We start from the raw sequence: 27035 nt of genomic DNA on the forward strand, positions 1-27035 counted from the left end.
CACTACCAAAATTAAGTTCTCGTTACCAAAAAATACTTCTGCTTTGAGACAACTGAACATTTCCTCACCTCTCCGAGATAAAGCACAAGTTTATAGAATCAAGGTTATATTATCAATCCATCAGACCCAAATTTCTTAATAACCATTTCCAGCCTATAAAACTATGCTAAAGAAATAGCAACAGGTGATTTAAGTCAGTCTAGGAACGACAGGTGGAGGCCATGTGCTGAACACTGGTAACTTTGCACACCTCATCAACAATACCTAGGCCACTGGTTCATAAGCTAGCAAACAGCAGTGTTTCTCAGCCCAAGTGTGTTGCACATTGTCCAGCATAAATCTCAGAATCACAGACTAGTAGGGGTTGGAAGGGACCTCTGTGGGTCATCTAGTCCAACACTCCTGCCGAAGCAGGGTCACCTACAGCAAGCTGCACAGGACCTTGTCCAGGCGGGTCTTGAATATCTCCAGAGAAGGAGACTCCACCAACTCCCTGGGCAGCCTGTTCCAGGGCTCCGTCACCCTCAGAGGGAAGAAGTTCTTCCTCATGTTCAGACGGAACTTCCTGTGCCTCAGTTTGTGCCCATTGCCCCTTGTCCTGTCACTGGGCACCACTGAAAAGAGCTTGGCCCCATCCTCCTGACACCCACCCTTCAGATATTTGTAGGCATTTATAAGGTCCCCTCGCAGCCTTCTCTTCTTCAGGATGAACAAGCCCAGTTCCCTCAACCTCTCCTCGTAGGGGAGATGTTCCAGTCCCCTCATCATCCTCGTAGCCCTCCGCTGGACTCTCTCCAGTAGCTCTTCATCTTTCTTGAACTGGGGAGCCCAGAACTGGACACAGTACTCCAGATGAGGCCTCACCAGGGCAGTGTAGAAGGGAAGGAGAACCTCCCTCGTCCTGCTGGCCACACTCTTCTTGATGCACCCCAGGATCCCATTGGCTTTCTTGGCAGCCAGGGCACACTGCTGGCTCGTCGTTAACCTGTCGTCCACCAGGACACCCAGGTCCCTCTCCACAGAGCTGCTCTCCAGCAGGTCCACCCCAAGCCTGTACTGGTGCATGGGGTTGTTCCTCCCCAGGTGCAGGACCCTGCATTTGCCTTTGTTGAACCTCATCAGGTTCCTCTCTGCCCAGCTTTCCAGCCTATCCAGGTCACGCTGAATGGCAGCATAGCCTTCTGGTGTATCTACCACACCTCCCAGTTTGGTGTCATCAGCAAACTTGCTGAGGGTACATTCTATCTCTTCATCCAGGTTGTTGACGAAGAAGTTAAACAAGACTGGGCCCAGTACTGACCCCTGGGGGACACCACTTGTTACCAGCCTCCAACTAGACTCAGCGCCGCTGATGACAACCCTCTGAGTTCTGCCATTCAGCCAGTTCTCTATCCACTTCACCGACCACTCATCCAGCCCACACTTCCTCAGCTTCCCTAGGAGGATATCATGGGAGACTGTGTCGAAAGCCTTGCTGAAGTCAAGGTAGACAATCTCTCCACACTGAAGCTCCCAGTTATGCGCAAAAGTACTTCAGCAAGAACTCTGTAGCGCTGAAGTTGTAACAGCTGATGTTTAGATGCTTAGAGAACATTACTTCCTAGGTAAACCCAAAGACTGTGTCGAATTATCCACTTCAGGAAAAACTGTTCTTACCTACAAAAGACTAGTACAGACAATGAAATAGGTAACTTCAATGGCAAAAAAACCAAAATCTGCTTTGTGATACAGAAACTCATCTGCTATTCAAGAGACAGATGAAGTTTCAGAAACAGTGTTAGCATGACACTGAATATATCTAACGTTTGAAGTAAGCATTAATTAGTTTTACAAGCAACTGTTAGTTTATTAAACATTGTATTTTAAGCTAGCCATGCAGCCTAAGTAACTACTATTAAACACACAATCACAGATCTCTTAACTATATCACATGTAAACTGGTGCAATTACCTGTGTCAAGCTCATTTAGCTGTGATTAGGACATACTTCAAAGCCATCCATAGATTTTTGCTACTTGCACCAAGTATGTTACAGACAATTAACAGTTTAGTTAGTTTGCCAATTAACTAAATTAACTTCACAATTAACCTTATGGATACAAGAAACTGTCTTATTTCTATTGCGTTAGCAATAAGGTTATTAGCTTAGGAAAGCTAAAGCAAAACTTAAGTTGTCTTACCACATCATCTGTTAGTGTCTTGATATTTAAGTGCTGCAAATCAAACAGGAAACCAATCATATCAAAATTGTGCAGTAAAAAAATCAACAAAAAAATAAAGAAAATATCAAGTGTCAGTTATAGTTACTGTTATTCAAAATATGATGCAAGTTAAGCACTATTGAATGATGGCACTTGAAGTAATAATTTCTTGGCAAGTAGTACTTTGTTGACTTATAGTGCACAGCAAGTTATATAGGGAATACGGTGTAGATTAAAAAAAAAAAATTTACAACCTGACCCTTAGAGAGAATAATACTAGAAGAATACAAACCAAGCACAGCTTGAAACAAGTTGCTTTTCATTATACTTTATATCTAAATATACTAGAACAGAAGACCTGCTCATAATTCAGCTACCAGAATTGTGTGTTCTCAAAATGGCTGTGGAGACATCACCAAGAAATCAGTCCGGAGATTTTAAATTCAACAGAAGAGCATGAAGTTCCTCAACAGTTCAAAACTATCTGCCGAGCTACAACACTCAAACAGCTACGACTGTTGACTACTCTAAAGCAATGTTTATGTGGCAAGCAGATCATGAAGTTTCATGAGTGGAAACAGAGATTAAGCATTTGCTAGTAGCAACACCCAAAAATCTACAGAAGATCACATGCTGCTGTGTGAAACAACAGTTCCTGAAGCAGCTCTTGTTCTCCACTGCACACTTAAAAACACAGCAAGTCCTAAGACGCACAGCTCTTGCGCAAAACCAAAGAGCAGCACTGAAGAACACAGGTGACTGGTGAGTCAGTGTCGCAGGGATCCCATTTATAGTTTTTATGAAGAGGCTGAGAACAGACTTGGCAGGAAAATGGGAAGAATGTGAAGTCGCATACTTCACGAGTTAGACTCTTGCCCTATTCTTAGACTTCCATCACTGCCCGGTATAGAAAGCTTAGCAGCAGCTACAGCAATTGCAAACGGCTATATTCAAATTAATCAGATTTGGAAACTCTTGCTTTGTCTTCACCATGTCAACAATACTCAGGCATCATTACTTATGACATCTTCCCTCAGAACTGAAAAACAATTTGTGTTAAGTCAAATATTATCCCATGATAGTTCTACTCTGACTATTGTCAAGAAACTGAGGAAGACGCATCTATGAACAACTCTGAAGTTAAAAAGCAAGTGAAGTGTCAGGAAATAGTCAGTACTCAGTAATATAGTGTAAGTTCTACCATCAAAAATGAAAACCAAATTGGAGCTAGGTCAGTACTGAACTTTTATGACAATCCCATTCCATGTTCTAATAAACGAGGATTTTTAATAAATGAAATCAACAAAGTGGAAATATGTCAGCCCATTCAGGAGACTGAAGATCTGTATCCCAAGTCTTCCTATTGGCCTTCTCCTGCTGCAGGGATAGATCAGACTTCTGATCCACACACTGCTATGGAGCTGGATTTTATTCCTTCTTCTTCCCATTCTGCTAAATAGCTACAAAGACAGCACGAGCATTAATTTCTGTCATTTGCAAGCGCTCACGACTTTACATTTAACAAGTTGTTGGTATAATACCTCTATCCTTAAGTGATCAAACCCACAGGAGAAAACACTAACATATGGACTTACACTGCAACTTGGTAGCAAAGAACATAAAAATTTATTCCTTTTTCGTACACACAACTTAAATCACTAAGCCTTAAGCAATGCACAGATACCGTTGTGAAGCTCATCTAACACAGCAGGAGACTGAGTAATCTGCTTAGAATGAAAATCTTCTGCATTACATGCTTTGAGGCAGAATTTTGAGATTCATGTCAAAATCATGTACATTCCACTAAACAGACACAGGAAGCACAACGTCAGGTTCACTTCCACTTAGGAACAGATGTTGGATGTTCTGCAACTGCTCTGTACCAGACATCGTCATCATCCACGGAATCAAGGCAGTATTTTTCAGATTCAGGTTTTGTTCTCTGAAACAGGCAAAAGTTAATGGGATAGTTCAAGTCAGCATTGCACCTTTCAATTAAGCTGTGAAATTCAGCAATGGAATTTACTGTGGTAAAGAGTGAAGAGTTCCCGATTTTGTATATCAGAACACCTCACTGACCCGCATCATCTGACTAATTAGTGAAAAAAAAGACTACCATGCAACCAGTTAAGGACACCATAATGGCATAAGAAACTCAATGCACAGATATGAGTCTCCTAAATCTTCAGTTTACTGGCTACCTACAGTACAGGAGTCTGAAAGAAGTCTTATGCTGGCATTTTTAGACAATGTTGTGGGGTCTGGTCCAAAAGTAACTGCTACAAGGAAGCAAACCTACTTAACCAGCACTCATCAACACTGGTGACATTGTATTTGGGGATTTCTTTATAAAGGAGGAGAAACCCCATGCAAACTACAACCTAATGTTCAGATCTTTTAGCGCGCTAATATTAAAGGGCTGAATAACTTCTTCTTATGGTATAATGCTTCTCAGTCAGAGGAGCCGAGTAAAACATGAGAACTCAGGTGACCTTCTTCCCCTCTCCCTCACCAAGTCCTTTTCTTCTAGCAAGGCTGTACAAAGTAAAACCAGCTGCCAGCTTCCCCGGTCTTCTGTAGCATTCAAGGATACAGAGATGTAGAATATTACATGTGGTCTTAAAAAAAAAAAAAAAACAAAACAACAAAAAACTCACCACACTGGATCATTCTATGGCATTAAATTTAGAGGAGTGCTGCGACTCAAGAACAGGGGTGTATTTTTATTCTTGCCAGGCCAAACAAAACAAACAGATTTCTCGTAAGGGGAAAAAATAACTAGACCACTGTTAGGCAGGGGTTGGACAGCTTTACTATCACAGGAACGTATTTTTATTTCCAGGTCTGGATATATCACTTCAGTGAAGTAAGACATATTCTGCTCAAGTGAACAGGTTGCCTTAAACATAGGCCTGCATTAAATAAATCTGGCTTAAGGTACATTTTCCAGGGTAACTTAGTTTTTTAGTCTGGGAGAGGGAGGAAGAGGTCATTTTATTTTGCAACCGAGTAGAAGCAGTTTAGTTAAAGATAAGTCACAATTAAAAAGAAGTGTATAGATGGATTATTTTTGAAGAAAGCATGCAATCTGACACAGAATTAGCACTTACTGAAGATTATGTCCCTCAGGCATACTGGTAAGTAACTGATTTCATTGGATATACACATACATTCAGTGTATGGTACAGTGTCCTTCATAACCTGTCAAAAAGCCCAATCTCAAAAACAGTAATGACAGTGAGAGCCTTAGACAGAAACCGAAAGGTACAATAGGATGCAACAGCTGAGGTTCACAACACTGGCACAGCAACAAGATGACTACTCACAGAACAGAAAGAGAACTGTGTCTCTTGAAAAGGTCATATAAGATGAAGCCATGTGTGATACAAGTTCTGCACCACCTGGCTAGGGAAAGTAAGCCAAATACTATTTGCTTTCACATATATTCACAGTCAAGAATCTTACTGACATACAGAAGAGGATGATCTTACATTGCACATCCAAAAAGTAGCACATACTGAAAGTTAACCTGCAAGACAGAGTTTAACAAGTTGAGTCATTGTCTATATAATTACTCCAATCAACTCTGGGTACAGACAGTGAAGTGGAGCAAAGAAATGAGAAATGCCACTTCATTGGATCAACAGTACTAGTTCGATCTTTTGTGTCATCACATTTATTTCTCTATCTTTGTATATGCATATTTATAAACAAAGTTCTGTCTAAACGCAGTGCAAGCAATCCAGGCATACAGGACCAGAATTCAGGAGAACACCATCTTCTCACATGGGACTCCAGTTTCACGTCTTTAGCATTTTTTCCACCAGCACTACAGCTCAGTGTGGCCTGGAAACAACGAAGAACACTGTAGTAAAATATTGGGTATAGTCTGTATAGTCTGTATCATCTAAAAGTTTTGGCACTCTATCAAAAGGGGCAGCATCTCCATTCCCCACAAGTGCTCTCTTCATCATCACCACATAAACAGAGTGTGACATTGCTCATCTGACTTCCTGAATGAAAACAGCATGTATAAAAACAGTACGTTTGGTACTTGAACTCAGATCACGCCTGGCAGGGATGGACACTGTTCGTATGCCATCAGAGAGGCAGACTAAGTCTGATCTGTTGATCATAAATGGAATTAGAAGACAGACAATTGGTACACCGCTACCAATAAGAGAGGAGTTTTAGGCATGCAAAGGAATGGGATCTCAGGCAGCTACATGAAAATTTCACTATGTATGCCTTCCACCACACTGAATTACCTCAATTTACAGAAAGAAAAAGAAATCCCACAGCCTGGTAACTAAATCCTTTTTGGATCTTCATTTTTGCCTTCCTTGCAGAAGAAAACAAACAAGCCAACACACATATAACAAACTACCACACACATGTATAGTTTCTCTGATACACTCAGAAGAGCTTAGCGCTTACACGAAACTATGGGAAGAGATAAAAAAAAAAAAGTGGGTTTAAGAAAGATGCAATGAGTTTTAGAAGACCTGGCCAACTTCAGCCTGAATGCTGAAATTAGATAAACGAAGACTAAGGATGTACATATAATCACACAATCCCCTCTGCACCTTTTTAAATTAGAAAGTGAGAAAGAACTCATCACACGCTGCCCATTAATTCTACCATCAAAAAGATTCAACACTAGCTGTTTTTTCCCCACAGGCTATTCTCCAGCAGAAACACAACCAGAAGACTGAAGCAGTGATTGCAAGGAAACCTGTAGACTCAGTTAGAGAGATATTAATGGGATGATTACAGTGGATGCTATTACTTTAGGGTCTCCTTTGTCACAATATTCCCTCAGTAACTTTGCTACCTCAGTCTGTAAGTGCAATTTACAAACTGCTGTATAACCACACAGCATTTCCTACCTTTAATTTCCAATATACTACTTCAGCATTTATTTAATGGCTTTATCACACACTCTTTTTCTCTCTTTTGCTTGGAAAGCAGTCTGAAAAGCAATCAGGGGCAAAATTATCCTAACAAGACAGTTTCTACACAGTGATATTCTTTAGACATTGATGAGTTAAACTCAAAATTGGTGCTTACAGGTAAGATTATATAACGAAGTGCTAGAACACAGCACTAAAATTTAATATCATAACCCACAGTGTTAATTCATGCCAACAAAAATAACAGCATGAGGAATTTACAATTTTACAAAGCTGCAATAAAGTGTTTTAGGTAACATCTGTTCCGCAATCATTTCTTTAAAAGACTAATTTAGATTCAAGGTCATACACCACAGCATAGCCGCAGCAATAATTCAGTCACTTCGTAATTAAAGATATTGACACAGATCCATCTTACCTTTTTTCTCTACACCAGAGAAATGTAAGTGCTTTTGCTCTTAACTACATCTTTCTTTGATTTACAGACACTGTTAAATGCAAGTGTTAATTTGTCTGTTCTTAACAGATTGCTGCAAACAAGAAAGCCTTCTTGACTCTTATAAATTTCATAGAGAGCTTAATCAAAAACATAACCTGCAAGTCACTGAAGGCACGTCAATGTTATACTGAAATTAACAGAAACACCTCTAACTTGAGCTAGAAATTGAAGTTGATCTTTTGAGGACTAGTGTCTACAAGACGCAGTCCCAGTAAAGAGCAATTGGAAGTCATGTAATCTAGCACTCACTTTTATGATTTCCAAACATTTCGGACTCTTTTTAAGGTCCCACTTTCAAAACCTTGGACCTGCTGAACAAAGCCAAGCTGATATGTGCTTCAAAACTAACCATCACTCCTTAGTTTTTGGTTTTTTTTAGACAGCTCTATAAAAGAACAATGAGAACCGAGAGTTTACAATTCCTTCACTTCTGAGAAGCTAGTTTATTCAGAAGGGCAGTACTTCAAGACAACATCTGATTGGAATCAACCACTGTGACTGTTCAACTGAAAGACTCTTTCTCCCCCTCCAAATAACATGGTTTTTAAAAACAAGAGATTTTCCTCCTGCTAAACAAGAATTTTCTTGGGGAGGGGGGGGGGGGGGAAAGAGGTACATGTTAAAGACATCAGCTTTGTCAACCAGCAATTCAATTTCACCTCAAGGTTTGTCAGGGAATCAAATTCTTTTTCAGATTAGCATATCTGCTGTGACAGATCAATATGTTGCATTGATTGGAAGGGTCCAACCTGGAACTTATTTTCAAGCTTTTCATACTGAGAAAAATTATACTAATACAATCTGGATTACTTCAGTTCATTGATTCCAAAAGCCAATTTCATCCACATTTGACAAACGCACAAGAGATCAGAAACATAATTCAGGTTGCATGAAGTATTGCACTCTAAGTATCACAAACACAGAAAGGACTACTGCCTATATCTAAGACTGGATTACAGAGAATTCAAAGTGGTGAGAGAAGTTTTATGTATTCTGACACAAAACTAATTTAAGTAATAAAATTGTATTGAAGATGTATTATGGGAAGAGTAAGATGTGAACAAGTCAACACAGATACACCATCTCACCCCAACAATAACAAATCAGTCTTGTAAAACAACAGGAAGCAGACAGGAAGGAGGGTTTACTGATTTTACATTTAACAACCAGGTGATACATATTCTGTACTGCAGTATCTTAGGGCAGAAATTTATGAACCTGTAGAAAGAAAAGCGTCTCTCACCCTTCAAGTGAACTACCCCAACTAAAGAACCTGGTTGATGTCTACAACTATTACAGTAATTCTAACTGTACCACTGTGTATGTTTCTGCACCAGAAATTATTAGCTGGGACAAACCAGGGATTAGAGGCTACAGTTCAAAGGTTATAGTAGCAACAGCAGCTCCTTAGGTTTTGAAGCATGGAGCAGTCTGCTGCTCTTCAGTAACCATTAAATTCCACAGATGACATTTGTAAACTATACCCCTCAGACCAGTTTACATGAAGACAGAAATACTAAACTCTATTCAAGAAATATTCACCTTTGACTTTTCTTAAGGTCCACCCACTGAGCTAATGGCATACCCAGAATACAATCCAAGTTCAGAGAACTATCATTTTGCAGTCTCCCATCAACACTGCAGGGCAGAACAGAATATCTCAGTTGGAAGGGACCTACAGTGATCATCCAGTCCAACTGCCTGACCAGTTCAGGGCTGACCAAAAGTTTGAGCGTATTATTAAGGGCATTGTCCAAATGCCTCTTAAACACTGACAGGCTTGGGGCATTGACCACCTCTCTAGGAAGCCTGTGACAGTGTTTGAACACCCTCTTGGGAAAGAAATGGTTTCTAATGTCCAGTCTAGACCTCCCCTGGCTGATGCAGATGCAGCTTTGCACCGCTCCCATGCGTTCTGTCACTGGATACCGGAGAGAAGAGATCAGCACCTCCCTCTCCACTCCCCCCTCCTCAGGAAGCTGTAGAGAGGAAGGAGTTCACCTTTCAGCCTCTTTTTCTCCAAACTAGACAAGCCCAAAGTCCTCAGCTGCTCCTCATAGAACATTCCTTACAGGCCTTTCACCAGCTTTGGTTCCCTCCTTTGGATGCACTCAAGAACCTTCACATCCTTCTCAAACCGCGAGGCCCAGAACTGGACACAGGATTCAAGGTGAGGCTGCAACAGTGCTGAATACAGAGAGATAATCACTTCTTCTGACAGTTTTTCAAATGCTTTTGAAAGTTGCATTTTGCAAGGCATTCTCATGAACTAAGGGTATTCCTTGTCAGCCCTGCTTAGAGAGTTTAAGAAACTGGGCAGGGAGAACAGGGACAGGACAAAACAAAACAAACCCCACCCACATGATGATCATATACCCTACAAAGCTAAGTCAGATGCACAAATTCTACTCCCTTTATTTTCTGTAGCTGGGTAAAAAATTAACACTGATCTCAAAAAAGCCAGTCAGCTGATGCCTGTATCTGCACACGCTCAAAATCACCCTTGCCTAGCTGGGAAGTCTAGAGATGTATGAAACAAGCTCATCTGCACCAAAAAGAAGGCCTTCTTTCACTGAAAAGCCAATTACACTTCACGTAAGAAAAAAATCTCAATGGCTTGTATCATATCTGGCAGAGTTATACTCCTGATAAATTACTGTATTGCTATTTTAAACACATGGTTAAAAAAGTGAACATGATGGCAACTTCCTATCTCTGTTTTAACACATGGTTAGGGAAAAAAGTGGAAAATCATTGCACTATCCTATTTGCATATGAACTAAGCATTTAAATTACCAATAAGAAATAAAACTTCTTGACTCAGTGCTCTTGTCAGTCTCAAACACACACAAATCCACGTCTCCCACTCACCACAGGAGTAACACAGACACCAAGTCATACACCAGTAACTCTATCCAACCTTTTAGACTGAGCAGACCGAATAGGTGTTTACTCAGTAATCCTATGCTAAAGCATATCCATCCATGTCACCTCCATGACTAAAATGCATGCGGCCCCGGTAAGTATATAACCAATTATGAAGACAGGCAAACAGCTCCTGGTCACAGTGTTTCATACTAATGTGCAAAAACAGGCACAAGGACTTGGTTTGAACAGCAGTCTCACAGCCACAATATGCAAAGGATGCCAGGAAACAGGAATGCCAGGAGCAAGTTGTGACCTTCCAGAACAGGTTTGACCAGCCTATAGTTTGATATCACTTATTGGCTGACTTGAACTAGCTGCACGTGAAGAGCACAGGTTCAAAAAGGTGTACTGTACAAGTGCCACACGCTCAACTAACGAATACAGAAGAAGCCTTAGAATCAAGAATCTACTGTATGTTATTTATTACAGTATCTGTTCTGTAAGCGCATAATACAGCTCAGAGCAGGCGGGCTCGGAGCCAACTAAACAGACTAACATATGCATCACCTAAATATAAGCATGCTAGGCATCTGTTCTGCATGCGGCGGATACAAAACCTGTAGAATATATGTTTGTCACAGCTTTAATACTTGCTATTTTCCTAACACCCAAACAAAACCTGGCTATTCCTGGGTGATTTTTAGTTCGAAAACATCTTAGAAGACATTAACTTGTGGAGAATTATTAGCCATTTCCAGTTCCTCCGTTTCTTGGTGTGCTAGCCAAAATTCTGCAAAAGCAGAGCTAGGGAGGAAAACTTTACCACGTCCCTTCAATTCAAAGACTCAGATTTTCATTATACAATTTACAAGACTGAAATAAATAAATAAAAAGGATCCCGTTCTAGTAAAAGTAACATCATTTAAGAGCTGAAGGTCTGTTCTGTTCCACTTACACCTACAGACGTCAAACAGCAAGTAAGAAAATAAAGCTTTACGATGAAGAGGAGAGACCTGAAAACGTGCTGCAAAACAAAGCCAGGTCGCTACAGGCAGCCACGGACGAGGCGAGCTGGAGCGGGAGGGCTCAAACTCCGAGGCCCGCTCGAACCGGGCAGGGCCGTTTCGAAGCCCGCCCGTTCCCACCCTGCCCTCCGCTCCCTCAGGGGGACTCCGGGCCAGTGACCCCCCTCACCGGGGCGGAGAACGGGCCCGGCCCGCGGCACAGGCCCGGCAGGGAGGCAGCCCGCCGGGCCGGGCCGGGCCGGGCCGGGCAGGGCAGGGCAGCCGTCAGGCCCACGCCTCAGGCAGTCCCAGCGGGGATGGGGAGGCGGCTTCGGACCGACTCATACTTACGAATTTGGGCTTCCTGCCGTCCGCCGCCTCCTCGGGGCCGCCGGCGCTCCCGGCCCCCGGCGGGCCCTTCCGACGGAGCCCCTTGTTCTGCCGCCCGCCGCGACCCGGCGGCGAGGACGGGGCGCAGTAACGCGGCCGCGGAGGCCGCGGCTCCATGGCCGCGCCCGGCCGAGGAGGGGAGAGGAGATGAGGGAAGGCCGCTGCCCGCCAACGGGCCCAGGCCCGGCGGCCCTGGCCGAGCTGCGATTAGCGCGGCTCAGCCGCCAGGGCGCCGCGAGGGGGGGGAAGGGCAGGACGGGGGCTCAGGGCTGCAGCCGCCGCCTCAACGCGGCAAAGGATTTAGCGAGGAGCCTCTAATCCCGGCCGCGCGGCACCGCCGCTGGAGCGCGCGCTCCCAACGGCCACTCCCGGGCTCCTGTCAGAGCCCAGGAATGTCCCGCCGTCCGAATCCTCCCGCCGCCGCTCGTCCCGCCCACGGCCTCCGCGCGCCAGCCAATCCACGCCGGCGGGATGGAAACGTAGCTTTCCGGTTGGCTGGCCTTCTGCCAATCTCCGGTGAGTCGGCCGTTCTCAGCAGACGCGCCGGCGTGGTGACCGCGCCTCTTCGTGTCCCCTCCCCTCGCCAGACTACACGTCCCAGAGAGCAGCGCGGCCCGCGCCCCGCGGAGGGGTCCGTAGGCCTGGGCGAAGGGGGGGCACCTGGGGTCGGGTGTCAGTCTGTGTGCGGAGTTTGTGGGCGCGCTCAAGGTTTTTCTTCAGGGTTTTGGGGCTTCTTGTTAAGTTCGGTTTTGCCCCTCAGGAAGTTTTACGGTGCCACGTCGCCGTGGCGGGCACGGCCCGCCCTCACACGGCCGTTGCCCCGTCAGCGAACGGCGGGCGCACGGCCAAATTAACGCCCCCTGGGGGAGGGGCGGGTCGGTCACCTCCGGCTGAGGGGGCGAGGTGTGCCCTCGGCCCCCGTCAGCTTTGCGGAAGCACTGGCAGAAGATGGGGTGCATCCCCGTGTTCTGAGGTACGGCCGCCTCCATCTGAGGGGTCTTCATGCACCTTCACCTCCCCAGGAAGGTTTTAATCCGTTGTCTCCCGGGTGCTGCCTTTCCTTCTGGCGGATCTAATCGCCCGCGGCCGGGGGACGGGGCGGGCCCCTCACCGCTTTGGCCTACGGTGCCGATTTCCAAAACCCGTTTTGGCTAAAAATTCCAGTTTCATACATGGAACAACTGTTTGACGGGTGAAAAATGGTTCATCTGTTTTTATGTAACTTTTTTTATATATTTAGAGCCCTGATTTTGTGTATATATACGTGTATATGTATATATGTATATATGTGTACGTGTATACAGGCTACCCCATGCAACGCTACAGGCTTGGGGAGGAGTGGCTGGAAAGCTGCCCAGTGGAAAAGGACCTGGGGGTGTTGGTTGACAGCCGGCTGAACATGAGCAAGCAGTGTGCCCAGGTGGCCAAGAAGGCCAACGGCATCCTGGCTTGTATCAGGAATATTGTGGCCAGCAGGAGCAGGGAGGGGATCGTGCCCCTGTACTCGGCACTGGTGAGGCTGCACCTGGAGTACTGTGTTCAGTTTTGGGCCCCTCACTACAAGAAAGACATTGAGGTGCTGGAGTCTGTCCAGAGAAGAGCAACCAGGCTTGTGAAGGGTCTAGAGAATAAGTCTTATGAGGAGCAGCTGAGTGAACTGGGGTTGTTTGGTCTGGAGAAGAGGAGGCTGAGGGGAGAGCTTCTTGCTCTCTACAACTACCTGAAAGGAGGTTGTAGCAAGGCAGGTGTTGGTCTCTTCTGCCAGGTAACTAGTGATAGGATGAGAGGCAGTGGCCTCAAGTTGCATCAGGGGAGGTTTAGATTTGATATTAGGAAAAATTCCTTTACTGAAAGAGTGGTCAGGCATTGGAACAGGCTGCCCAGGGAAGTGGTGGAGTCCCCGTCCCTGGAGGTGTTCCAAAAAACATGTAGATGTGGCACTTCGGGATAAGGTTTAGCAGGCATGGTGGTGTTGGGGTGACAGTTGAACTTCATGATCTTAGAGGTCTTTTCCAGCCTATGATTCTATGTAAATACACATTTTAAAATAATTTTTATTTTTATGTACTTAGTACTTTTATAGTACATGTTTTATACCAGTTTGCTGGTACTGGGTTGAGAAAGCCGAATAGCACAGGAGAGACAGGGGCCCTATGCAAAACAGCAGTATGTCGTATATCGGCTTTTTCAGGCCACGATTCTGTTTTGTGACCGATACCGTCTTTGTGGAAGAGCTGTTGTTAACCGTACAAGCAGGGCCAAAAGAACAGGCATACTTACATTCTGCATTTGTTTAATGCAATCTGTTGTTTTCTGTTGCAGAAAGACTTCCAACACTGCGGTTTATGGGGAAATACACAAGTAAATAGTGATTTCATTAGGCTAGCGAAATGTATATGCTTTAGAAAGCAATTGAATTCTCATTGCTACAGTCAATACCTTGCATTTATCTTAAATTAACAGTAGTTGGAATAATGATGCAAACTGGAGACACAGAGGGAGAAATCTACTTCCAAATCTCAATGTTAGGTATCGCTGAGAAAAAGAAGGATAACACTCATAGCTCTAGAGTATTTTCTAAAACAGAACAAGTTTTCTTTTTCTTCTGTCACTCACTAAGAAAGATGCTCAGGTTTCCATATTGTTTTTATCATTTTGTGTTGTCTTGAATGCAGTGAAAATGACATGCACCCTCCAATGATTGCATTCACCTTTTCTGCATAATTTGAGGGGCTTTCATTCCAATGCAATGACCACAAAAGAATAAAAATCTCAGTCCTTCGGTGTGACTTACACAGGCAATGACCTACAAAATGTAATTACTACCACCACATGGAGCTCTGGTGAAATGCAGCAGAATTTAGCCCCAAACTGGACCTTTGCAGGACTGGGGCTTAATGCTAGGGAGCTGTGGGGCTATGTAGAATAGATGCTGGAATTATTTGTATACATTAAACTGTTTGTCCTTTGGCACATTTCTATAGATGTTTCGTAAGTTTATATTGGAATTCTTTGTGGAGTGTATAATTAGCGCAACACTGTTTAATGTCATGGTTAATGATTTCCTGGGACATTTGATTAGAAAGTTAATCAGCCTATGTATGCGTATGATAAAGCTGTTTAAATGGACCTCCTAATTGCACTGTGGTAGAACACCATGGCTTGTGCCAATATATCACTTTCAAGGTACTGCATTGCAATAATAGAGAAACACTAAAGGGAATAATTTGTCAGACAATTTTACTAAGCCAAAAGTAAATGTTAGTACTTTTGATCAATTATTATTATTTTATAGTACCCCTCTTGTGCTTGTTAGGTGCTTCACAGAACAAATAAGCTCTTCCAACAGCTTGGTTGGTCAAGATTAATCATGACTGAGGAAAAAAATGAGAGAAAGAAATTGATCAGTAACAATATAATTGTGCAGAGATTATACTTAGTCATAGCATGCATATTGTCTGGGGCATGCATACTGCTTGGCAATTTTGCATTTTTTTCTGTACTGGAATAAGAATTTTTCAATTATAAAAGTGTGAGACATAGCAAATGCGTAAAGTTAAACACATGGATATTTGCAAAACTGGTCCCTTGGATTGACGGATTTAAATAGACGCTTCCCATTCTGTTCCACCTATTTTTTTTTTTTTTTAATATATACTGTGACTCAGGTCTTAAACAAACAAGTGAAATAAATGGATACCCACCTAATATTCATTGTTCCAGGGAGGCAGTTTTTCAAATAAATCCCTGTGCACAGTGTTTGCAAGCTGGCTTTTGACTGCGTTTAGGCAGTTCTCCATATTTCATTTGGAGACACCTAGTTCTTGCCTTTAAGAAGAAGATAAAACAGTTAATTAACTTTCTTTAATTAGGTTCATCCTCTTAAACTGTCACATGAAAGTTATGAAGGATTTTGTGAGCAATGTTGTTGTTTTTATACAGCAAGCATACAAGTTTAACTGTCTTTATTACTAACACTGTTTAAGTATTCTAACAAGGAAAGCCTTCCAGAGCCACAGGTCCTGTGGCTTGGCAGAAGCAAGGCAAATGACAGATAGATGTGTCTTTTCATGAAAACAATTTCTTCTTTGTCTGATGAGTAACACCAAACAGGCCATTCTGTCTCAAGTTACTCAAACTTGCGTAGCTATTTGCAAGTTGTACCAATTGAATTTGTATCTTATACCTTTCCTAACATCTCATTTAAATGGCCGATAAAGTAGTTACATCAAGTTACAGGATTGTCAGACTCATAATGCTGATAAATATTACATTGGAAAAACAATGTCTGTGTTCATGTCTTATAGAGATGATGCTGTTTGTTATCTAAGGAACTCTTTAACAGTTGCATTTTCATACTGCAACAGCGGTCATTAATAATTTAAATGTATTACAATATAATAACCTTAAATGTAACCTAGGGATAAGATGTTACTTAACTTTCACAGCATGGGTGGTTCACGAAGCATATTATTCCATTATCTTAATAATGGGGAGATAAAAACTCAAATTGTTCATCTAATCTAGTCTATTAAATTTACTAAGGAACCTGGCTGTTAACAAGTTTATCATACCAATAAATGAACAAATTTGTGTTACAGTTATGGGAAAATTCGTGCTCTGTTCAAATAGTAAAGTTTTATTGAAGCAAGTTTACTATGTTTTCTTCCTGTAAAACAAACAGCTAGAATTCGTGTGGCTTTTTGGACCTCATTTGGTTGTCATTTAGTTGGTGTCACTGCCACTATACTGGTATATGTCATCTCTGCTATCTGTTTGGGCATAGATAGGAAAAAAACAAAAATCCATAGCTAGAACTCTGTGCTCTGTGCTGGAAGATCAGATGGTTATCAATCAGAAAAAAGAAGCAACTAGAAATTTTACAGCATAATAAGGCACTAGCCAAAAGTTCTTACGAGGGAAAAAGCTATTAGACATTTTCTGATGTACAGTTATAGTTATGAACTTAGTTATGAACAGTTACAGAATTATGAGTCTACTAAAATGTGACAAAAAGGAATTTTGTGTTTAATAGTCTTTTCATAAAGGATTGGATTTTTCCTTTGCTTAAGCTCATCATATTGAGAAAACTTCTGTTTGCTATGAATCTGCTTAAAGGAAGTTTGGGAACTGAGTTGAGGCTAAACCCTAAAAACAAATCATTTTCTTTGAGATTCTTTGGGATTTTTTTTGGTAATAAGATCGTTTTATTCATGTGATGCTTTAAGAATGTATGATATTACTTGTCCTATAATGATGCTTTTTTAAAATCCAGTTATCTGTCTGACTGCCCAGTGCTCTACATATAGTTGGAAGTACTCAAAACACATATCATCATTCACTGGCACCCTGGCAGACAAGTATGTGTGTGCTAGTTACTGTTTGTCTTACACTTTTGCATATTTTAGGTGGAAGTAGGGCTCTGTGACAGGGCAGATAATTAAAGAAAATGCTGTCTTACCTGGTGTGTTGAATTGTCTGTAGAGACAAGCAGCATTGAGCCATTTGTACTGCAGACTTGCTAAAGTTGAACGAGTCAGACCTCTTGGCACACGTTTCTTGACTCTTAAAAATCTCTGAAGTAGTACCTTCTGAAAACAGTTGTTGTCTTCCCTTTCTCCTAACCAAAAAAAAAAAAAAAAAAGGAAAAGAATATTCTGGTCATATTTCTTGCAATTCATTTCTGCTACCAACAGAAATACTTTTGAAAACCAGAAACTCATTGACTTTGATCCTGATTCTTTATTGTTTATTGCTAGGCGTCGTGGTCAGTCCCACCTGCACAATAGTAAGTATCAGTGTTAAGTATCAATGCAGTATGTACCTTGCAACAGTTATAAAAAATACTCAGGTTTTAGAGAAACACAAAGGATATCAGGGCTCTTTTTCAGTTATGCATGGCAGTTAATTCCAGGCATTTAAAAAAGATGTAACTAAAGGACTCAAGTGGAAATGAAGCTTTCCCTGAGATTTGTCTTTAAAATATTTTTACACATTATCTGTATAGCTGTCTTTTCTCAAGAACGTACAGATGAGAAAGGCAACCCTGAATATGTCACAATCCTGTTATTGATTTTATATCAGTCATAGTTTCTTGAAATGTCAAACAAAATTTTACATGCAATGGATTTATTCTTTCTGTTTTCTATCTAGAATTTAAATTAAGGACTTTCGGAAGTGACTGTAGTCTGAACAGTACCATTCTCCTTTCTGAAGCTTTCAAAGTCACCCTGTAGAGGATATAAGAAGTAGGAAAGTAGTTTGCTTCATCAATTTATTGTGAATTACATGTTGCTAATAATTTCTCACAAAATATTTTAGGCTAGCTTCTCATTCAGCTGAGGAAATTTAATATACCTCCATCAAGATACTGCCTAGATAGGAAAGAATCAGTAAAGAAGTCCATTATACAGTTCATCAAATGGATCTTTATGAGGATATTGGAGATGTGATTTGTGGCACTATTTAGGATACACTGCATACTACATTATTATAAAGTTCAGGTTTGTAATTTAATTATGGGCCAAATTATCTTCAGTTCTAACTCTAGTCGAAGTGACTAGGCCAAGCCTGACAGCTGATATAAATTATAAATTGTAAGTGGTCTGAGTGTCATGGGCCGCAATAAAGGCTGTGTTACATAATTTTATACTTCGTGTGGGATTTTCAGAGCCGCCTAAAGAATTAAAGAATTAAATGAGCTGCTCAAACCTTGTCTGTTCTACCATTACACTATTAAATGTTCCTAGTAAAATTATTGCAAATAGTTAATTTTTCCCGAAAAGAAAATAAATATGTTTCCAGAGGAGAAAATTGTGATGAAGTTTTTTGTGAATATAAGGGTCTGTAGTAGTGATCAAGCATAGACATTTTTCAGGGCATTTACTATGAAGTTTTTAAGGCTTATGTCAGAATGCTGGGATGTAATTATCTTCCATTACCTCTTGATAATGCTCTGAATTCCTCATAGCTTTCCTTTTTTAATATACTTCTGTCTTTTTTATGATTTACTTTCCAAATTTCCTACTAAGATTCTGTCTTTCATTTTTAGTTGTGATCATTGGTATTACTTTCTACTAGGGCGTGATACTGTCTGCTTTCAAAAATCCCTCATTTTCATTTGAAAGATGTATCATTTTGAGAGATCTAGATAAATACATATATGTATGTGCATATATAATGTTTTTATGAGTTACGTATTGAGGAAGTCTCAAAATTGACTATAATTTGTTTATATAGCTTTGATTTCTCTTTGACTGATTTCCTTATTCTAATCCATCTTTAGGTTTCTCATTCTAGTTTTTCCTCTTGAAAGAATAATGGATATAAAATGTATATAATCATATCGGGGTTACTGCAACTTAATATTCAGCTACAATAAGTACTGTACAAGTACATTAAGAAAAATACTTGCTCTCATTTAAAAAATATAGATACATCATTTTGTGAAATTCCTGAAATATATTCTATATGAAACGTAATCAGCAATTTTGTGGGTAACAAAAGTCACTCTGTTGCTATCCAATCTGCGTATTTTGATCCTCTGTTCCTTGGCATTTTCCAGAGAACAACCTGATTTTTAATGGCTCTTTAGCACCTGTAGTCGTACGCTTCTACAAACAGAGCGCAATGTGCTGCCTTTCTTATGTTACACAGAAGCTTCATCTCTTGTCATAGGAAGATGAAGAACGTACTCGGAGGGTGTACTTGCTATCACAAGTACTCCTCCAGCGCAGCATAGCTACTAAGCTAAGCTTCTTCTAAGAAGTTTCTTAAGTTGCAGTTTCATGACAGGTGTGAATCAGAATAAACTTCACATGTTTCCATTTTCCTTCACCTATGTTAAGAAAAATGAATGCTTTCACTTATTTTTACTAAATATTTCTGCAGAAACCAGGGAGATGATTATATTGAATTGTGATATAGAGGTCATCCAACAGGACCTAGGGATATCACTAACTCTCAGGTATTTGTTTGGAGAGGAAGGCAGATGAGAGGAATTGTGCTGTAATCACTACAGGAGCGCCTCTCAGCTGGCAGTAGTTGACAATAGCATCTCAGGATGTTTCTGGTGTATTGTACCATGACCGGACAGAATGAAGACTTCTGAAACCAAAATATTTACCAGAAAAAACACAGGCCAGTTGACATGGTTTCTGTTACTCTATAAATGGAAAATTTAGAGAGAACAAAATCTCAACCTCTGTGTAAGTGTCAGGGCATGGTGAGAGCCGAATGTCCCTGAGGGATGGGGAGCTGAGGCAAATACCACAGCCAGGAGGGCAAGGAGCCTGGCTAGCCAGGGCCTGTCCCACCACCCCGAACAGAGGCAAGCAAGTATTGGTGAAGCACTGGAAAGGGTTGCCCAGAGAGGCAGTGGAGGCCCCATCCCTAGAAACATTCAAGGCCAGGTTGGACAGGGCTCTGAGCAACCTGGTCTAGTTGAAGATGTCCCTGCTCACTGCAGGGGGGTTGGGCTATATGACCTCTAAAGGTTCCTTCCAACCCAAAGCATTCTATGATTCTAAGACCAGCCCAGGGATGGTAGCCAGGTTCAGCCAATAGTCCAGACCATCAGGCAACTTTGTGATGATGAGGCACGTCTGAGGTCAAGCCAGGAAGTCAGTCAGGGTCAGGATCAGGTCCAGTGAAGGTAATGAGGGCCAAATACAGTCCAGTGATGAGCAGGCATGTCCGCAGGGATGAGACAGGTGAATCTTGGAAGTCACATTGCAGATCAGGATCAACAGGGTTAATATCTGGGTGAGTGAAGGTCTGTCCTCTTTTCTGTGGTGTGGTATGATACGCGCTACAATCCGTCCTGTTTCTGTATCCCATGAGTGACTTCATGAGGCTCAAGATCTTTGTTACTTCTACAGCCACCGTTAATCTGAAAGCAAATAATCCATTATTATGTGTCCATCAGTCTCTGAATAATAAAGTAATTCCTTAGCCCCATCTGTCTACAAAATTGCGTTTGTTTTCCTTCATGAATTCATTCCCCCCTGTTTTGATCAACTATGCTGATACCAATGAAGAGGAAATCTCCTCAAAGAAGTTAGGATAACCTTTGACAAGATTAAAAATCTAGTAGGGAGTTGTCACGGAATCAATCACTGTACCTTACTAAGTGCTCATAAAGTTGTTATTTACTATTGTGTTGTGTGAGTTTCAAATCTGAGCATCAGATAGATGCGTGTTTTCCAGCTAGAAAAACATCAACAAAGACCTTTTTTAGTCCCATTAAAAGAGAGGGAATATGAAGACCTGCAGAGGCTTGCAGAATGGTGACTGTAGTGGGGGATTAATAAAGGCAGACAAGCTGCGATAGTCCAGATACCTGATTTGGATGGATGATACTTACTTTCAAAACAGTTTTCTTTATGTGCACTACAACGTGGAAGAAGGAAGAATGTTGTCCCAAAAGTGTTTCAAAGCATACACGATTAAGAGCAGTACACTGATCAACTCTTGTGCATCCTTCACTGGAAATAAGAACAGAGCACCAAGACAGAGGATTCTCTGAAGAAGAATAGCATGCACAGAAGCAAGAGCTGTCTGCAGGACACAGAGCTCACCAGCAACAGCAGCACATAGACTTAGGTGTGGAATGGTGCTGAGAAGAGCATTGATAGGTACTGATCCCAAATAAAACTGCATTGATTTTGCATATCGTGAGCTTGACTCACCTAACCTCCACCCCTGACATAATGCCATTCAGCGTAAGACTCTTGGTCCCTGTAATGATTACTCCTGGTTGTACTTCGGTGACGTGACCTTCTTGTGGCCCTGCATGTCACAAATCAGTGGTGGTATTGGGGACGAGTGTCAGTGAAATGAGAAAGTTTTTCCAAGTACTATGGTTCCATAAAACAAATAAAATATGTGGGAGTTTTGTAGCATTTGTACATGGGGGAGATTCAAATTCTCTGGCTTAGGCCAATCTGAAAGGTGAAGAACTAAGCTAAGCTCTTGCTATGGTTAATGAAGAAACACTTAACTGAATGAGGAAGAACTTCTTCTCTCTGAGGGTGACGGAGCACTGGAACAGGCTGCCCAGGGAGGTTGTGGAGTCTCCTTCTCTGGAGATATTCAAGACCCGCCTGGACAAGGTCCTGTGCAGCCTGCTGTAGGTGACCCTGCTTCGGCGGGGGGGTTGGACTAGATGACCCACAGAGGTCCCTTCCAACCCCTACTATTCTGTGATTCTGTGATTCTGTGAAGATGTCACTTTAGCTAGCGAAGAGAAACTAGCACCTCCAAAAGACAATTCATCTACTCTTAAAGTATGGATCTAGAACAAATGTAAAGAAGAACCTCTGGATACCTTTCTCTGTCTTGACTGGCTGTAGAAGATGCTTCAATACCTGGCTTAGACCAGATGAGTACCTTTTATATGCTGAAGGTAAGGGAGGTAAATCTCATTTTCTCAAACTATTATGGGGACTTCAGCAATTTGCAGTCAATAAATTCACTCCCTTTCACTAGATCTATTAGACATATTAATTCAGAAAACATAGAAATTTTAAAATAACAATGTTAGTAACTCCTTGGAATTAACAAGAAAATTCTCTTGTGATCCTCAGAGAATAAAACTTTGAATACTCATACTTCCAAGATAATCTGCATATCTTTGACAATAGCTTTTGATAGTCTGAAAATTGAAGACAGATTTTTTTTCCCAAAAGGATTAATAACTACTTCCCTTACTCCTCTTGCTGCAGTCTGTTATTGTTATGGATATTAAACTATTTAAAAAGCTGTGGGAAGTGTTAAGCTGCAAATATACTCTCCTGTTGTGTGAACTTACTTGCACAGTGATTGAAAGGATTGATGCTGCTACCGGCGTAAATGTTATAGCACATTTTCGTGACAAAATCTATTCCACCTTTCTGTTCCATCTTTCGCCCTTCTCCCCCCTTTTCTGTTACAATGTATTGTTTTTTCTCATTTGAAAAACTTCCCCTTCAACCTTGAAACCTTTTGGACTATGAAGAAATTATCTTTCTTCTTTAATCAGTGCATGACAGCAGTCTCATCATTAATTTGTTAGATTTCTAAACAAGTACTTTGTGCATTCTCCCCAGATGGCATTCACTCTGTGAAGAAGTCATCTGTAAGCGTTCACTACCAACTTAATTACTCCTTTTTGATTCTTTCTTTAGAATTCTCATTTGCCATTATGCCCACAGAATGTAGATTTTAATTACAGCCTCTCTCACTGTTAGGTATTGCTTCTGATCTGGTCTCCATTTCCTGTCTCTCTGCTACAAAGAGACAGCAAACTTTTGGGGCATTGCCTTGTTTTCATTCAAAACTCTTACAGCTTTAGCACCCTGGCATTTTACAATAACAAACATCTTGATTAATACACAGAGCGTGATATATGTGTTACATGCAAGAACTTGAACACCTAAACTCTATTTGATTTCTAGACTTTCTCTCTGAGTTTCTGCCTGCATTTGCACGGGAAAATTCACCAGAACAGATATATTAGAATAAAAAATACTTGCTTACCAAACCTAATGTTCCACTCTTAAATAGGACAAAAAGTCACTAAGTACCTGTTGTAATTTGTCAATCTTCACCATATTTACTAAATAATCCATATTTTATAGTTTACATTGTTCAATAAAGCTTTCAGATTTGTGGTATTTTGTAGCTTTGAACTGTACATGTGCACAATCTCAGAACTGACTTTAATCTCCATGTCTATTACTATGGTTTGTGAGGGGAGTTGGGGATGGATATAATTATCCATTTATGTTTTAGGTAGAAACAGAGGAAAACTTGACCTGTGTATCTAGAACCCAAGTCTGTCATTGTACAACCGTTTCTTTTAAATTGGGAGATTATACAAGCTTTGTTCAATCAGGTTCAGTCTTAGGGAAATCATGGCTTTGCAATCACTTAGGCATTGTATCACGTTAATCTACAGTGACAGTGTTCAACAGAGTCTAGAAAGTTGTTTGATTTTACACTTTGTAAATGGCAGTTCTTGATTTCCTGTAATATTTTGGATCACAGACAAAACCTTGTTTCAGTAACTACATATTAGCTGGACAGTTACAGATGAAATGCAGAATTGTTGTGTGGTTGGGTGATATGATCAACATTCACCACAAGCCAATAACGATGATTTTGAACATCTTAATTGGAGATCACACAACTCTGTGTAGTGTGAAATAAGACGCCTGGATGATTGCAAAGATTTTGACTAGTCCTTGTGCTGATAGCCTGCAGGAGATTTTAATATTCTGAAGTCACACCAGATGGGCAATCTGCTGCAGTATATACCTTGGCTCAGTTTTAAGCTGCAGGGGTTTGATATCTGATGTCACCTCAAGGGAAAAATAATAAACAGCTGCACTAATGACATTTTTTAATCTCTCTACACTTGATTTACCTAGGCTTTGCCTTATGCAATAGTCAGCTTAGGATAGCTGTAGAAAGGCACAGACCTTCTACAATACGAAGGTGTAAAAATGCACAAGAGGATCAGAAATGGAACTGGAAAAAAATTAGTAACTATTATTTAACTACTCTGTGCATGCTTTCTAATCCTCTGTGCAAAATTTAACTTCTTGTTGCAAAATAGGTTTGGAAAAGCATACAGATATAAGAAAAAATGGCAGAGGAATCACAATTTTAAAATGCATATTGTAAAAGCATACAGATAGGATTTGGATTATTTTTTGTAGCTGCAAGAAATGTAGTCAGTTTTGTGGACCAATGGAGTTAGTTATTCTGGGACTGCGTAGATAGCAGTACCAGCATTCCCCTACTCCAAGGTTTTGCTGGATAAATTCTTTCATAGAATATTTCGTGGAAACAACCTGTGTCAGTATGACTTCTGTAGCTCTTGGTCACAGTCCCCAGAACTGGTCTTTTGTCCATTTTGAAATTGGACAGCTCATAGTTTCAGGTGTGTCATGGTGTTGTGTATCTCTTTCCATGTGGACCTTTAGCACAAAAAGGACTCATAATTTTCAGTTCCTCAGGTGGGTGAGTCTGACCAGTAGGTTATGCAATGAATATGAAGTAGAGGACATATTCAGCTTTTTGAACTGACCTGTACATTCGGGTTGGGTTTTTGGGGGGTTTGTTTGTTGGGTTTTTTTTAATCATTTGCTTCAGCCTGTAGCAAATATGTCATGTTAAAAGAGAGAGAAGGACGTGAGGAATTAGGAGCTGTCATTATAAATGGCTGGTTTTGAATTAGGGTGCCAAAGAAGGAACTTGTATTCTGTTATGCAGAAGCATTTAGAACTAGTTACTGAGTAAACAAGATCTCATCTAAGCTCTTTGCCCTGCTGTGGCTGCTGAACACGAGTACAATGAGTAAATGGTAGAGGAAATGATTTGAGTTGAAAAATAGGACATGTAAAAGTTCACTAGAACTTTCACCTGGATTGTGAAAGGAAAACAAAAAAATTTAAGGAACACTTACATTTGTCATCTAAGCACTGAAGGAGGAGGAAGACAGTAAGAAGGTCCCTCATTTCTGACTATGTCTGGTTCTGTATCACTTGTTATGCTCCACTGTTTATAATTAATTCAAGCTAATTGTTAAATAACTTCATCATGATCATACACTATGAAGCCTGACTGAGAATGGGGCCTTCCACACAATGTGAGAAGCATGAAGGATGCATTTTTAAAAAATCTGAAAATATGTGAGAGTCTGTGAGTGATGCAGGAGCCAATGTATAATGCTAGGAAAGAAAGGACATCTGATAAAAGCACAGATTGAAATTGAAAACTGGAATACACAACTGAAGATACAGAACTAACACATAAAAGCATGACATAGCTAGCACTTGCCTGGGAACTAAATTGAAGAGGGCCAAAATAGGCTGAAGGAGGGTCAACAGTGCTGTGATGCTACAGGCTTGAAGGACAAAAAAGGTGATAGGCATATGACAGAGAGGCACATGGGTCCAAATTTGGATACAGATCTGTTCATGCTCTGGTAACCAGGACAATTACCAGCATGTTAAGTAAAAACCAAAATTGACCCCACTACTCTGCAGAAGATACAAGTGATGACAGTGTACGTACATCACAGAAAAAGATTGTGCCAGTCCTATCACTGATCCTGGGTAGTCCCTCAGTACAGCAATACGTAAAGTTCTCTGGAGTAATGGGGCATTCAGGTTGGCTTTTTTGCTTTTCCAGAGAGTTGCACTATGTCAAAACCTGACACTGGGACAGGCTGGGAATTGCTGGAGAGCCACTGTGTAGTTCCAGGCTATTTAATATATGCCAGGTTAGGAGGCTAAACTCCTATCATTTTCCAAAGTCAGGACAAGATGCTGCCAGAGCTTGATATGATTTGCAATTTTCAGAAAAAGTTCTTCCACCTTCTATCTCTGTCATTAGGGCTACAAGGATGGTGAGGGGACTGGAACATCTCCCCTACGAGGAGAGGTTGAGGGAACTGGGCTTGTTCAGCCTGAAGAAGAGAAGGCTGCGAGGGGACCTAATAAATGCTTATAAATATCTGAAAGGTGGGTGTCAGGAGGATGGGGCCAAGCTCTTTTCAGTGGTGCCCAGTGACAGGACAAGGGGCAATGGGCACAAACGGAAGCACAGGAAGTTCCGTCTGAACATGAGGAAGAACTTCTTCAATCTGAGGGTGACCCAGCACTGGAACAGGCTGCCCAGGGAGGTTGTGGAGTCTTCTTCTCTGGAGATATTCAAGACCCGCCTGGACAAGATCCTGTGCAGCCTACTGTAGGTGACCCTGCTTCGGCAGGGGGGTTGGACTAGATGACCCACAGAGGTCCTTTCCAACCCCTACTATTCTGTGATTCTGTGATTCTGTGATTAAAAACCATGTTGGTTTGACTTTTCTTCATGGAGAATCCTAGAAAACGAGATAGAAGTAAGGAGAAAGATTACATGGGACTCGATTCCAGCACATTATGGGATAACTTACATTTGACTTGACATTTGACTCTGAAAAGCTAGACAGGTGGAGCGATTTGTTTTTAAAGCCTCATTTGCTGAAATATGCTTCTTCGGTTTGAAAGGCCACGGATAAACCAATTACACTAATTCTGAAGAAGATAACTTCATATTGTTTACCTCAAAGACAACAAATCCAGAGTAGGTTGTGATAGACAAGGCTGCCTTATGCCTGAGGTCTTCTCAAGAAC

At 41.3% G+C, this 27035-nt stretch overlaps 1 protein-coding gene across 1 annotated transcript in view; it reads right to left on the minus strand.

Moving 5' to 3' along the window:
• DIAPH3 (diaphanous related formin 3) overlaps positions 1-11991 on the minus strand; it is a 266117-nt gene extending 254126 nt beyond the window's left edge. The window contains exons 1-2 of the mRNA XM_075432939.1: positions 11836-11991; positions 2180-2212 (exon numbers count right to left, since the gene is read on the minus strand). Of these exons, the coding sequence (XP_075289054.1) occupies positions 2180-2212; positions 11836-11991 (189 nt within the window). The remainder of the gene's footprint in view (positions 1-2179; positions 2213-11835) is intronic.
• Positions 11992-27035: the final 15044 nt, after the last annotated feature.

Source organism: Opisthocomus hoazin, chromosome 1 (genome assembly GCF_030867145.1).
Source record: "Opisthocomus hoazin isolate bOpiHoa1 chromosome 1, bOpiHoa1.hap1, whole genome shotgun sequence".
Classification (NCBI taxonomy): domain Eukaryota; kingdom Metazoa; phylum Chordata; class Aves; order Opisthocomiformes; family Opisthocomidae; genus Opisthocomus; species Opisthocomus hoazin.